Genomic DNA, 15674 nt, shown 5'->3' on the forward strand with positions numbered 1-15674 from the left:
AGGAAAACATGCATGAAAATTGGGAATTCTTAAAGGAGAGTTTATTAGATGAACAAAAAGCCATGCTTTCACCCAGACCACACCGCACGATCCATTGTCTACAGCCAAGCTCTACAATACAACCGCATTTGGTCCAACCCCTCAGACAGAGACAAACACCTACAAGATCTCTATCAAGCATTCTTACAACTACAGTACCCACCTGCTGAAGTGAAGAAACAGATTGACAGAGCCAGAAGAGTAGCCAGAAGTCACCTACTACAGGACAGGCCCAACAAAGAAAGTAACAGAACGCCACTAGCCATCACCCACAGCCCCCAACTAAAACCTCTCCAACGCATCATCAAGGATCTACAACCTATCCTGAAGGATGACCCATCACTCTCACAAATCTTGGGAGACAGGCCAGTCCTTGCCTACAGACAGCCCCCCAACCTGAAGCAAATACTCACCAGCAACCACACACCACACCTCAGAACCACTAACCCAGGAACCTATCCTTGCAACAAAGCCCGTTGCCAACTGTGTCCACATATCTGTTCAGGGGACACCATCATAGGGCCTAATCACACCAGCCACACTATCAGAGGCTCGTTCACCTGCACATCTACCAGTGTGATATATGCCATCCTGTGCCAGCAATGCCCCTCTGCCATGTACATTGGTCAAACTGGACAGTCTCTACGTAAAAGAATAAATGGACACAAATCAGATGTCAAGAATTATAACATTCATAAACCAGTCGGAGAACACTTCAATCTCTCTGGTCACTCGATCTCTGACCTAAAAGTCGCAATATTGCATCAGATGAAGTGAGCTGTAGCTCACGAAAGCTTATGCTCAAATAAATTGGATAGTCTCTAAGGTGCCACAAGTACTCCTTTTCTTTTTGCGAATACAGACTAACACGGCTGCTACTCTGAAACCTGACAATAAGAAGGAGTTTTTAAAGAATATTAGTAACTAAGGAAATCCCAGCAATGGTATAGGTGAAGAGACACATTATTAGATAGAGTTGGTAGAACTGTTAGCAATGACGCAGAAAGCGTTCAATAAATATTTCTGTCTGTATTTAAAAGAAGCAGGATGATATATTTGTATCACATGAGACTGATGAACTACTTTCCAGACCATCAGAATTCCCTAATAACTTGTACCCAAGAGTTATAAAAAGTGAGCTAGGAAGATCTCTGGCCCATCAATTTTAATTTTAAATACATTTTAGAATACCAGGGAAATTCCAGAAGACTGAAAGAATGCTAATATTGTGAAATATTCAAAAAGTGCAAGCAGTATGCCCTGGGTAACTGTAGGCAGGTTAGCTTGACATCAGTCTTGGGCAAAACAATGGAAAAGCTGATATAGGATTCAATTGCTAAAGAATTAAAGAATAGGAATACAATTAATTACAGTCAACATGGTTTCATGGAAAATAGGTCTTGTCAAACAAACTTGATTTTTCTTTTTTTTAATGGCATTTCTAGTTTGGTTAACAAAGGTAAAGAATTTGCAGTCATGCTGCAGCGCGAGATATACTGCCATCTCCAACCAGCTAGGAGACTCCATCCCATCCTAGAAGACAATGACCTGGCCTCAGTTATTCATGCCTTCCTCACCTTTCGGCTACAGCAATGCAATATACTTGGGCATGAAGCTGTCAGCACTTAGGAAACTCCAAGTAGTACAGAACACTGCAAGGCACCTCCTCAGCAACAGAGGCTATCATGCATACATCACATACCTGTCCTTCCTCCTTACAGTGGCTTCCTATAGGATTTTGAATCAAGTTCAAGGTCCCGTTCCTTATCTTTAAGGTGCACAATGGTGTGGGCCCAGGATATCCAAACGATTTCCTAAGCTCCAGGAACAGAGACTATGGTCAACAACTCCACTCCTCAGCCACAACGGAACTCTCTGCAGTAGGGTAAAGCTTGTCTGTGTAGTAGATAAGAACTTTCTCTGCGGTCAATTTTAAACTGTGGAATGAACTCCCTCAGGAACCATCACAAACCTCACCACCTTCTGCTCCAACTGCAAGGCACATTTCTTTGATCTTGCCTTCTCTAACAAACACAAAGCAACACATATATTTAAATAACAAAAACAAACAAACAAAAAAGCTAAAACCCTGCCAAAACAATATACTCCCCTTCACATGTTCCTATCCCTGGGATCGGATGAGAGAAAAAATACCATACAAGAGTTGTGTAGTCACATTGCTTTATGCACTGCTGGAAGGTGCTCAGATGCCAAGCTCATCACTGCAGAATAAGGGCCTCCATAGAATAGATACAATATACTTAGAACTGCACAACATTCTGGTTAAAAAGTTAGCACTATCCAATACCCATAAAGCACATTTTAAATGGATTACAAAATAGCTAATTGGCAGGACTCAAAAAATAGTTGATGGTAGATAATCATCACAGAATGTGGGTGTTTCTAGTGGGGTTTTGGAGAGATCAATACTAGGCGCAACACTATTCAACATTTTCATTAACAACTGGAAGTAAATATAAAATCACTGCTGTTGAAGTTTGGTAGATGATACAAAGATTAGCGGACTGGTAAATAATGAAGAGGACAGAGCAGTCGGATTCAAACAAAATATGTTTTAATACATCTAGGAACAAGGAATGCATGCCGTAAGTACCAAACGGAGGCGACGGGAGGATTGTGTCTTTGAAAGCAGTGATTCTGAAAAGGATTTAGGGATCATAACTTCATAGAGCTGTAAGGCTGGAAGGGACCTCAAGATCCATAAAGTCTGTCTCCCCATACACAGCCAGGACGAAGTATGCCCAGACCATCCTTGACAGGTATTTGTCCAACCTGTTCTGAAAAACATCCAGTGATGGGGATTTCACAACCTCCCTTGGCTGTCTGTTCCAGAGTTTAACTATCCATACAATTAGAAAGTTTTTCCTAATGCCTAACCTAAGTCTCCCTTGCTGAAGATTAAGCCCATTACTTCTTGTCCTCCCTTCAGTGGACACAGAGAACAATTGATAACCGTCCTCTTTCTAATAGCTCTTAACATACTTTAAGAATGTTATCAAGTCCCCACTCAGTCTTCTTTCTCCAGATTAAACATGCCCAGTTTTTTAAAAACTTTCCTCATTTGTCAGGTTTTCTAAGCCCTTTATGATTTTTGTAGCTGTCTTCTAGGCACTCTTCAGTTTGTCCACATCTTTCCTAAAGTGTGGTGCCCAGAATTGGACAATACTCCAGTTGAGGCCTCACCAGTGCCACGTAGAGAGGAACAATTACCTCCTGTGTCTTACACGCAACATGCCTGTTAATACTCCTTTTTTGTCACAGCATCACATTGTTGGCTCATATTCAATTTGTGATCCAGTATAACCCCCAGAATCTTTTCTGAAGTATTATTGCATAGCCAGCTATTGCCCATTTTCTAGTTGTCTGTTTGATTTTTCCTTCCTGGATGTATTTCTTTGCACTTGTCTTTATGGAATGGCATTTTGTTAATTTCAGACTTGTCCAAGGTCATTTTGAATGCTAACTCTGTCATCCAAAATCCTTGCAATTTTACAAGCATAGTCTCCTCTCCATTATCCAAGTCATGAATGAAATGGACAAGCAACTGAACATGTGTTCCCACTGCTGTGATAAAAAGAGCAAATGTGATCCTTGGATATATGAGTAGGAAACTGATTTTACCTCTGTTTATGGTATTGTGAGACTCATATTAGAATACTGTACCCAATTCTGCTGTCCACATTTTAAAAAGGATGTTGAAAAACTTGGAAAAGGCACAGAAAAGAGCCAAAAAAATTATTCAAAAGCTGGAGAAAATGCCATACAGTGAGAGACTTAAAGAGATCAATTTGTTTAGTTTATCAAAAAGATGACTGTGACATGTCTAGATTATGGTATACAAGTACACATGGGTAATAAAGGGTTTTTTAATCTATCTGAGAAATGCAGAACAAGAACCAATGACTGGAAGTTAACGGCAGACAAAATCAAATTAGAAATTTATGTTCAAACTTTTAAAAGTGAGGGCAATCAACCAATGGAATAAACTACCAAGGGAAGTGGTTGATTCTCCATCTCTTGATGTCTTCAAATCAAGAGTGGATGCCATTCTAGAAGATACATGTTAGTCAAACACAGATTATTGGTATTGCCATATAGATCAATTATATGATTTTTGAAGAAATTTGGATCCTCTTTCTAGATACATTTGGATAAAAATATTGAGATGACTCAAAGAATGCCAAACCTCCAGTCTACCTAACCCCTCCTCTTTCTTTCCCCTCCCCATCTCCTGCTTGTTTCTTCTCCCTATTCATATATGTTTTCTATATTATTACTGTTAATCCCCCTTAACATGTTATGTCTATGTAGTGTTGTCTGGTTTTGTATTGTCTGGTCTTGCAGCTTTAATGAGTTACAAAACTGCATAATTGCTTACTTCTATTGTAGATCCAGTGAAGCATATAGCGATTATATGTATGACTAAATATAGTGATTTGCTATAACAACTGGTCTGTGGCTGCCTTGCCTACTGGTTGGAACAGAGGTAGTCAGGCCTAGTGGCCAAGTCAGGAGCTGAGTTATCAAGTGTGGGGAGCAAGCCAGAGCTGACAGCCAGAGACCAGGTATCAGCTGTTAGAGCAACGGCCAGAAACCAAATGCCAAGTCTGGGGAACAAGCTGGAGCCAACAGTTGGAGCCAGACTATCCGTCAGAGTGAGGACAGGAGCAAGAAGGGAGGGCCAGGAACAGGAAACCAGTAGTAGGAAAACAGAAGTGGAACCAGGGTCAGGGAGCAGGATACAGAAGTGGGTTCCAGAGCAAGTGCGGGGAACATGATGGGAGCTGAGAGCAGGAATAGAAATGCAGCTGCGGGCATGGAATGCTGTTGAGAGCCAGAAACCCAGGCCTGCTGCGGGGTTTAAGACTGTGGCTGAGGGAGTCTTCAGCCAATCAGGAGGCCTGTTTCATTAGCTGAGTCATCTGAGAGCAATGAGCTGGGTCTGGGTTCAGCTGTGAGTCTCGACCCTAATATTTGGAAAAAATATCAAAATGGAAGTCATTTATCTTCTTATATTTTTCATTGCCTGCTTCTTTATGAAAATCAATAAAAAATTATTAATAATAATAAAAAGAATAGTTACCAGGCTCAATATAGGAGAAACTGGATGAAATTCTATGGTAATATACAGGAGGTCAGACACAGACTAATGATCTAATGGTCTCCTCTGGCCAGAAAATGTCTCAATCTATTAAACGCTTTTACTAGCCCCTCTGCACCCACACCTTTATCAGTTTCCCCCTCCATGTGGATGTTTGGAGCAGTCAATGGTGGTGTCAGGATTACAGACTGTAAATACCTCCTTAGGGAGAGGCAGATACCACTAAGTTATGCAGCAATTCTATGCAGAAATTCACGAAGAAAATTCCCTTTATGCAAAACGGGGCCTTTTAATACAAATCCTCAGGAATGCTCAAATATAGGTGTAACCAAGTATTGGGGGTAGCCGTGGTAGTCTGTATCCACAAAAACAACAAAAAGAAAAGGAGTACTCGTGGCACCTTAGAGACTAACCAATTTATTTGAGCATAAGCTTTCGTGAGCTACAGCTCACTTCATCGGATGCGTACTGTGGAAAGTACACAAGATCTTTTTATACACACAAAGCATGAAAAAATGCGTGTTTACCACTAAAAAAGGTTTTCTCTGCCCCCATCCCACTCTCCTGCTAGTAATAGCTTATCTAAAGTGATCACTCTCCTTAATCAATGGCCCACCTTGATTATCATACACATGCTAAGGAGAGTGATCATTTTAGATAAGCTATTACCAGCAGGAGAGTGGGGTGGGCAGAGAGAAAACAGTTTGTAGTGGTAAACACCCATTTTTTCATGCTCTGTGTGTATAAAAAGATCTTGTGTACTTTCCACAGTACGCATCCGATGAAGTGAGCTGTAGCTCACGAAAACTCATGCTCAAATAAATTGGTTAGTCTCTAAGGTGCCACAAGTACTCCTTTTCTTTTTGGGAATACAGACTAACATGGCTGTTACTCTGAAACAAAAACAACAAGAAGTCTGGGTGGAAAAGAGCTATTCAAGCCCAAATTAATGGTGTTAAATTTGCAAATGAATTTTAGTTCTGCTGTTTCTCTTTGAAGTCTGTTTCTTGTTGTTTGTATAGGTGTAACCAGTGATAAACACTAACAACAGCAACAATTGCTCAATTAATTAAAATATTTTTATAACAATAAATAACAACATTTTACTTCTTTTACAATTTCAGAGTCAAAGTGAACAAGGGCAATCAGATTACATCAACTAAATATGTATAATTTCATTAATGGTGAACCATGCACCTTATCATTACTCTGACAGTTAAGTCTGATCACAGAAAGATTCAAAAATTTGACATTCTGCTATTTCCATCAGAGATTTCTGTGCATGACAGCAAGTAAGTTAAAAGAAAACAAGATGTATTTTGTGGATGCATCTCAAAGTAGTGGCCTGCATATTTTCAAATACCATTCACTGACTATTCAGACAAAAATGAAATGTTCCCACCCCAGAAAAATCCTTCATCTGTCCTTTCTATAGCTCTTTTCCATGTAACTTGAAAATAGCATTACTATTTAAAATAATTTTTCAAATATTGATTAGTTCAATAAAAGTCATCAAAGTTATTTGTATTAACAGTAAAATTTATTAAAGAAAAGGTGTTGTCATTATAGGTACAAAGTTGTTGGGATAACATATAACACTGGGAACCATTTTGTATGGATCCAGAAACTTGGTAAAACTGAGGACTTCATGATGGAATTTTGGAATTAAAAAGGAATCGAGGTGGAGATATTCCAGCCTAAAGAGTTCTCCAGATTCCATTGAACTGTACCAAGCCACATTACTATTATATGAATTTCACAGCAACACTACAGATGCTAGCTCCTTCAAAGAAAGATATAGAATAGTATTCCTTCACGTAGTTTTTGAGTGCTGTAGTGGTGCTCACTGTTTTCTATGTTTTAGAAGCTATCAGAAACCACTCAGAACAGAAGTGTGCATTAAGCTAGGTCTTGTACATTTGCATACAGTTAATAAACAAGATTATTTGAGAGTCACCTACGCCCTGGTAGTGTCTTCCTATTATTTTTGTTGTGTAACAGGGAAAAGACAACACTAAACATAACAAATGTTTCTAGATTTATAACAAACAATTTTTGGTAACTTTAGCCATTTTCCCCGTTTTTAATTAATCTAACAACAAAACAAAGTTTCTATAGACTTCTTCATTTGTAATTATCATATAATTTGTTAAAACTTTACAGCCGGTTTTCCAACAAATTGGCTAAATACTGCTTTTTGTTGATATTTACAAAGAAAATATACAAAAAAAATTGTATGTTTACTAACAAAGAAAGCACATATTTAAAATTGGGGTAATAAATTTGTCAGACCGGAAATAAAGGTTCACTTCTGGGAGTGGCATATGCTTAACTCTGCATCATGAAAGAACAGTCACAGGGAGGTGTCACTAGGGTTGACCCAATACCTATTTTGTCAAGCACAGCCAGTCGAAACCCAGCTCCTATTCAAACTCCATCTACAAAATGAAATGGGGGGATGGAATCACATCTCACACCATAGTGCTCAAGAACAAACCTGTGGGTCAGGAAGTGACATGTCCCAGCTCCTTCAGAACAGTCTGACAGTTGTGGGGAGTGACCCAAGTCACAATTTGTCACCTAGAGTCAGTGAAACCCCAGATCCCTATTCAAGCCCTGTACAATATGGAAGAGGTGTGAGATCTGACATGGGGCAGCATATTGCACAAGAACAAAGCTTCAGGTCAGAGAGTGGGATATCCCAGCTCCTTCGGAACCACAGGACAGTCACAGGGACATGTCACTTGAGCTGACCAAGACATTTTTGTCACATGCAGCCAGGCAAAACACAGTTCCTTATTAATGCACCATTTGCAATATGGAAGCGGGGTTGGGACCAGACATTACAAACCCATGAAAAAAACGCAGAAATTGGGCATGTTTTTGGCTTAATTGGCTTGTGAGTTGTTTGTTGGCTAGTTTTTGGCTTGTAGCTTGTTGCTTCTTTGGCTTGTAGCTTGTTGCTTGTAGCTTCTTTTTTTTGATCGGCTCCCAGCAAGCAGGGGCAAGGGGAGACAAGCAGGGGTAAGGTGGTGAGAGAATCAGGGGTGCACAGTGGGCCCAGCACAGCCCCAGATTGTGTGCCGGGGGATCTAGTCACATAGAGAGTTGGGGTTCTTAGGGACTGGCTTGTTTTGGCCTTGTTTTGAAATGGGATTAGCTTGATTTTTGGCTTATTGTGAAAGTCAGGATGCTTATTTGCCACTGAAATTTGGCAACTGTGGTAGGGACCTCACATCTTACAGCGCATTGCACAGGAGCAAAGTGAGTGATACCTCCCAGAGCCTTCAGAACATGTTGAGGGGGGCCGGGTGACCTGAGCCTCATTTTGTCACAGCCAGCCCGTCACCACCCATCCTCTGATTGGATTATTTAAATTCATGGATAATTACTGAGACACTGACAGGCGATTAGAAATTAAAAGTTTTGACCACATTCCATGGATGACATTTCTAAAAGTGGGACGTGGCCATTTGAAATAAGTTTGGCCTTTGAATAAGGAGGCACTTAACAAGGAACCGGGAGTAAAGAACCAACTTCAGCCTCTTAACCCGAATCCGGTCGTCCAGACTGATCCAGTCGGCAGTGAACAGGGCCAGGAGCATCACTTCGCCAGTCGCAGGAGGGAGCCAAGGTAGAAATCCAGCACCCAGCCCCTTCCACTGGGGTCAGAGCCACCGTCTGCACCGCCAGCCCACTGCGAGAGCCCGCACACACACACACCCCAGCAAGCCTCCTCTCCCCTACAGAGCCACCAGACACCCTTTGCCACCCAGCGAGCCCGTCCCCCTAGAGAGCCACCCAGAGACACTTCACCAGTCAGCAAGCCCACCCCCCCGGGGGGCCACCCAGTGAGCTCCGCCACCCCGAGAGCCACCCAGAGACCCTTCACCACGCAGCGAGCTCCCCCGCCAAGAGCCACCCAGAGACCCTTCTCCACCCAGCGAGCTCCCCCCCCCGAGAGCCACCCAGAGACCCTTCACCACCCAGCGAGCTCCCCTGCCAAGAGCCACCCAGAGACCCTTCTCCACCCAGCGATCCCACCCCTCCCCCCCAGGGAGCCTCCCAGACACCCTTCGCCACCCAGTGACCCCCCACCCCCCCCCCAGGGAAACACCCAGACACCCTTCGCCATCCAGCGATCCCACCCCGCCTCGGGAGCCACCCAGAGACCCTTCGCCACCCAGTGAGACCCCCCTACCCCCCCAGGGAGCCTCCCAGACACTCTTCGCCACCCAGTGAGCCCCCCTGCCCCCCCCAGACACCCTTCACCACCCAGTGAGCCCTCCCCCGCCCCCCCCAGGGAACTACCCAGAGACCCTTCGCCACCCAGCGAGCCCCCCCGCAGGAGCCACCCAGAGACCCTTCACCACCCAGCAAACTCCCGCAAGCCCCCCCAGTGAGCCATCCAGAGACCCTTCGCCACCCAGTGAGCTCCCCCCCCCCCCGAGAGCCACCCAGAGAGCTCCCCCTGCCCCCCCAGGGAGCCACCCAGAGACCCTTCGCCACCCAGCGAGACCCCCCCAGGGAGCCACCCAGAGACCCTTCTCCACCCAGCGAGACCCCCCCAGGGAGCCACCCAGAGACCCTTCGCCACCCAGCGAGCCCCGCAGCGAGCCCTCGCCCCACCCCGCTCCTGCCGCCCGCCACGCCGCGGCGGCGGGGGCTCGCGTTACCTGTGGAAGTAGTGCGCGCAGAACATGCCGCAGAGCAGCCGGCAGCCCAGGGGCTCCAGGCGCGGCGGGCTGCGCAGCGCCAGCAGCAGCGCGGGCACCAAGAAGGAGGGCAGCTCCTGCAGGAACCAGGCGCAGCGGGCAGGCAGCCTGGCCCAGGGCTTGCCCGGCTTCTCCTGGTGTTTCCCGTACCTGGACGGGGCACGGAGGTTGAGGCAGAGCAGCAGGAACCCCAGGGCGCCCAGGAGGGAGCTGAGGGCGAGCACCAGGCTCGGGGAGCACTGCATGCTAGGGGTGGCGACAGGGCAGCCCAAGCCACCGCCAGCCCCTGCATTAATAGAGCAACGGTCACCCCGCCCAGCCGGGCTGCCTCCACTTGGGCTGACTAGACTGCGGAGCCCCTCCTCGAGGGAGGGGGAGCTGGGGCAGGGAGGGGCGGCCCGACTAGACTGGCCCCTCAGACCGGGAATCCCGCGCCCCTCACCTGCGCTCCGACCATCTGCCCCTCCTGTGGGCGTCTGGAGAGGGCTTGCTGCGCAGCGCGCTGAAGTCACTGGGAAGATTCCCATTGATCTCAGTGGGCTTTGGACCAGGCTCCCTATGTCAGCGTCTTTCCCTTTCCCTAGACAATCTTTGGACCAAAAACCCGGTTACCACTGGAGGCGGGAAAGTATATAAAGGTGTCAGAAGCTCAGTAGGAATATGTAGCGCTGTGCTTCATGCAAGGGTTAATACTAAAATGTCTGTTAGGCTATAGCAATAAAGGGCCGAGAAATAGAAATGTCAAACAGAAAAACATTACTGCACAGCGAGCCCCGCCCCAGGGAGCCACCCAGAGCACCCTCGCAGCACAGGACCAACCTGCGCTTCAACAGGATGGTGGTTTTCGAAAATGAACTGAGCGAGAGGAGGCTAAGGAAACACAAAAGCTCATCCACCAGTTGAAAGGCACATACTGGACCTAAGCAGAAGACGTGACAGGAGGAAGGATGCTTCGGGGAACAGCGCTCATGACAGGAGGTCTGTAGTCTGTAGTCCTGGCTGGCTCTTCCACACATTACCCAAGTAACCGTGAGCAAGGCACTTATCCACTGTACAAGAGTTGCTCCGTCTCTACAATGGGATAATGATTCTTTATTCCCTGGCTCATGGGGCTGTTGTAAGGATTAATTCATTAATATTTGTAAACCATTTGTAGATCTTTGGGTGAAAGATGCTGTAGTGCAGGGGTCTGAAACTGGAATCGCCAGGAGGGCCACATGAGGACTCGTTCGTTGACCCGAGGGCCACTGCCCCCATCCCCCACTCCACCCCCGCCCCTGCCCACGGGGTGCAGCAGGGGGCTCAGGGCAGGGGGTTGGGGTGCAGGAGGGAGTGCACGGTGTGGCAGGGTGTTGGGGTGCAGGGTGCAGCGGGGGCTCAGGGCAGGGAGTTGGGGTGCAGGAGCGGTTTGGGTTCCAGCACGGCGCTGTTTACCTAGAGGCTCCAGGGTGGCAGGGGCGTGCACCGGGGCCAGGGTAGGCTCCCTGCCTGCCCTGGCCCCAGCCCCAGCCCCGGCCCCGTGCCACTCCACTCCGCTCTGGGAAGCGGTGGGCACCCTGTCCCTGCAGCCCCACGGGGAGGGGGAGCAGAGAACTCCTGTGAGCAGTTCTTGCCTGTGGATATCTCCCCTGAAGCTCCCATTGGCCGCGCTTCCCCTTTCCCAGCCAGTGGGAGCTTTGGAGGAGGTAATCACAGGCAAGAACAGCTCACAGGAGTTCTCTGCTCCCCCTCCACCCGGGGCCGCAGGGAAGCGGTGCAGCGTCCTCAGCACCACGGGGTTCGCAAATCTGCAAACCAGCTCCAAAGCCCTGAGGGGCTGGATCCGGCTCTGGGCGATAGATTGCCTACCCCTGTCCAGGATGTAGGCTGGGGACGTGGCACGCTGTGGAGGGGCTGGGGGGCCGCGGGGAGCTTGTTGGGTCCCAGGGAAGAACCCTGCGGCCCCATGTTTGAGACCCCTGCTGTAGTGCAGATATGGGGCAAAATGTGCCAGCGATGCCCCTCTGCCATGTACATTGGTCAGACTGGACAGTCTCTACATAAAAGAATAAATGGACACAAATCAGATGTCAAGAATTATAACATTCATAAACCAGTTGGAGAACACTTCAGTCTCTCTGGTCACTCGATCTCTGACCTAAAAGTCACAATATTACAACAAAAAGACTTCAAAAACAGACTCCAACGAGAGACTGCTGAATTGGAATTAACTTGCAAACTGGATACAATTAACTTAGGCTTGAATAGATACTGGGAGTGGCTGTGTCATTACACAAAGTAAAACTATTTCCCCATGTTTATTTCCCCCCACCCCCACCCCCCACTGCTCCTCAGACTCTGTTTCTGTTAACTGCTGGCAATGGCCCACCTTGATTATCACTACAAAAGGTTTTCTTGCCCCCCACCCCCGCTCTCCTGCTGGTAATAGCTCATCTTAAGTGATCACTCTCCTTACAATGTGTATGATAACACCCATTTTTCATGTCTGTGTGTATATAAATCTCACTGTATTTTCCGCTGAATGCATCCGATGAAGTGAGCTGTAGCTCACGAAAGCTTATGCTCAAATAAATTGGTTAGTCTCTAAGATGCCACTAGTACTCCTTTTCTTTTTGAGAAGGATGGGTGGTTGCTCTTTGATATGCTCCCAAACCTAAAATACCTTTGTAAATCTGGTACTAATCTACCAGTGCTTGTCCTAGTAGTATCTGATTGTCCAATCCTCAGATAAAGACTACAAGGGATGGTAAGCTTATGAAGGCAGAGAAACTTGGAAGGAGCCATGATTTTATCAATTAGAACATGATGTTAGTTGTTCACTTTAAATGATCAATTCATGAGACATCAGATAACTTGGCTCAATCAGTTTATTAAATATCGATAAATCAGTGCAAACAGAGAGGTTCATACATTACCAATTTGGAGAACAGTCCTGCAGCAGTTTCAATCTGTTCTAAAGTGTGGGCTCAATTCTGCTCATATTTATATTCCCCTTGTTTAAAACAGATAGAAAATTCCACTGTATTATTACAGACCTTACTCACCTTTACTTATCTAGTTTCATACCTATTTTTCTGAGTACAAAGACATCTGTGCCAACTGTCCCTAGCACTCTGTACCAGCTGTAGCTAGCCCACTATTCATATTTGGCAAGCCTCAACTGAACATACATCTTGTTTCTGACAGATTCTACATATACAAAGAACAGAGGTTGTATACAAAGTTTACCCACTAGTAAATTCCACTATAAAGTGCAGCACGAGTACAAGGCATTCTGGATGTAGAGTTCATAGTTATACAATTTAGCATAAGTACAGAACCTTCTAGAAATATATGTTGGTTAACAAGGACATCAACCAAGGCTGTGTTTATCGAATACTTGACATGTAGGAGCTGTTGTAAGAGGACATGTGATTTGGGTTTGTCACGCACCTTAGTTCAGAAAAAAAAAAAAAAAATCAACCAGGAGTATGAAGCTGCAGCAGCTATGCGAATATGGAGGAGCCTGTTACAAAATCTCTGCAAATCTAGATGACTTTTGATTCATACCACTTTCAGAACTGTTTGAATCTGAGCCCTCTAGTCACTTACACATGCTCCCCCAGAACTCCACCTGGGCTGTGGTCGCACTGAGATTCTAGTTTCACTCTTTGGGGACGACATGGTAGGAAAGTAAGGCACATAGCCTTAGCCAAGGAGTTTCTTAGCCACAGGCAGTTTATTCTTAAAGCCCTCAAGAGCTATTAATTTTTGAAAATGACAGAACAAGTCATGAAACACACCTTCCCCAAGTCTGAGCTCAACACTTCTGTAGTTTCTGTGGTTTGTCAGAGTTACAGGCTGGGCAGAGTTCATCCTGCCCTCTCTCTCCTGCAAATCCTCCTTACATGTGGTGATGGTTGGCTCCCTGCACAGAGCGGAACCCGTGCTCTAAAATAGGGCATCCATTTCTGTGCCATGTGCCAGTAAGTGTAATTGAGGGTAAACACAGAGAACTGGAGTTTACCCACTTCTCGTTTGGGGAATAAGGCATTTACCCACTTCTTATGTAAGAAATAAAGCTTTAACTCATCCTACTCTCCTATGATAAACAAATCCTGGCTGCACAACCAACACAACTGATGTGCAAGTTATCTACCGCTGGTTATGCTCAGCAACTGATCAGTCACAGAAATGCTGGCCTGTAAAAATCTGCAACAAGCCAGTTCTACTGCATGTGTGAATTGACAGAATACATCTGCCAACCATTAAAAAGTATGACATTTATTTTTTACAACTTTACAGAATTTACTTTTAATTTGTAGAAAAGGAAGCATCAGCAATCAAACCCTCTTTTATTTTTGGGGAAGAAACAAAATGTTTCCTCAACAAATTTGAGTTTGGTTTCTGAAATCGAACTGTTCCTATACACATTGTAGCTTGCCTTCATTTATTAATTATTATTAATTTGTAAGTATAACTGTTATTTTACTGATACTGCACACCTTTAGTGCCTGCCATGCCACTGCCCAACCTGGAATACAAAAAAGGTTAGTTTACCCACTTCTTCTTTTTTTTACCACTACACCACTGCCATGCGCTCCCGCTGGGACGCTCCAGATCAACCAGTCGTGCCTGCCCCCTTCTTGTGGGCCTGTCAAAGAGTAGAGTCAGTCGTGGCACATCCCTCATGCCTGGGTGCACTGTAGCAGGCTTTCTTCCTTTGGTTCCCTCTGATGACAGCTGCTCCAGGTCTACAGTGCTCTGCTTCTTCTCATGACTCTGCCCACCGGCTGGGTCACATGTGGTCCCACCACTTTCAGGGTAAACCAAGTCCTATCTGCCTGTCACCCAGAGGCTTCAGACCAGGTCTTCAGCTCAACTATAGACTTAAATCCTTTCCAGCCTTTATCTCTAGTGTCTCCATGCCACCTGTGTCCCTGGGTCAGTAGGGGAACCCAGACACCCCTTCTGCTCTGGGTTCTGGCCCAGGGACCTGTAATAAGAAGCTATTCAGACTCTCTGCTTCCTCCCTGAGCCACTTCCTACCACAGCCTACCTCTAGGCCTTTCCACCTGGGCGTACTCCTCCACAGAACCCAAAAGGAAAAATCCCATAATCCCGGAAAACAAAGTCCATGTAAGAGTCCCCTAGTGAGGCTCCTGACTCCTGCCATAGTCCCTGGCCCCAGCTAAGCCTTTTTTCAAGGCGCTAACACAAGCTAATCCCTTCCTCATTCTGATCAGCTCCCAATGAGCTGGGCTTTCCCCCTTTTAACTCCTCTCTCCAGACTTGATACTGTCAAGCGGGCTCACGAGTGTGAGTGCCAACCTCAGGGCAGACTGCCCAAGTGTGATGCTATATAAATCAGTCAGCAGATGGCACATTCCTGATGGCTCCCTGCTGCCAGATGTTATCTTGTTCTTTGGTTCTCTCATTCTTGAGACTGTTGGGTGGATTCCAGTCTGCCCTCCGGGGGTCCTCTGGTTATTTTCACTTGACACCTTCTTCAGCCGATGGACACAGCATTCTTAGGCTGGCACCTCCCTGAACGTTCAGTTATTATCCACACCAAGCATCCATCCACATCCATCCTCTATCTCTATTTTAATCACAATTGTTAACAAAGTGAGATGAATACAACAAAAGGGTGGGGAGTCTCTGGGTGCTGTTTGTATTGTTACAGAGTATTGCTTTGAGTCTCTCTCTGTGTGAGTAGTTGTTACAAAGAATTGCTTTGAGAACAGACTCTGTCTTAGAATGCTAAACAATTAGCAGCTTGCAAGTTTCACACATAGAGGTAGAGAAACAGTACCAAA

General features: G+C 45.8%; 1 protein-coding gene across 1 annotated transcript in view; it reads right to left on the reverse strand.

Annotated features, from left to right (window-relative positions):
- SRD5A2 (steroid 5 alpha-reductase 2) overlaps window positions 1-10121 on the reverse strand; it is a 51775-nt gene extending 41654 nt beyond the window's left edge. The window contains exon 1 of the mRNA XM_077811881.1: window positions 9838-10121. Within this exon, the coding sequence (XP_077668007.1) occupies window positions 9838-10121 (284 nt within the window). The remainder of the gene's footprint in view (window positions 1-9837) is intronic.
- Between the last annotated feature and the right edge of the window lie 5553 nt (window positions 10122-15674).

The sequence above is a fragment of the Eretmochelys imbricata genome, chromosome 3 (genome assembly GCF_965152235.1).
Source record: "Eretmochelys imbricata isolate rEreImb1 chromosome 3, rEreImb1.hap1, whole genome shotgun sequence".
NCBI lineage: Eukaryota > Metazoa > Chordata > Testudines > Cheloniidae > Eretmochelys > Eretmochelys imbricata.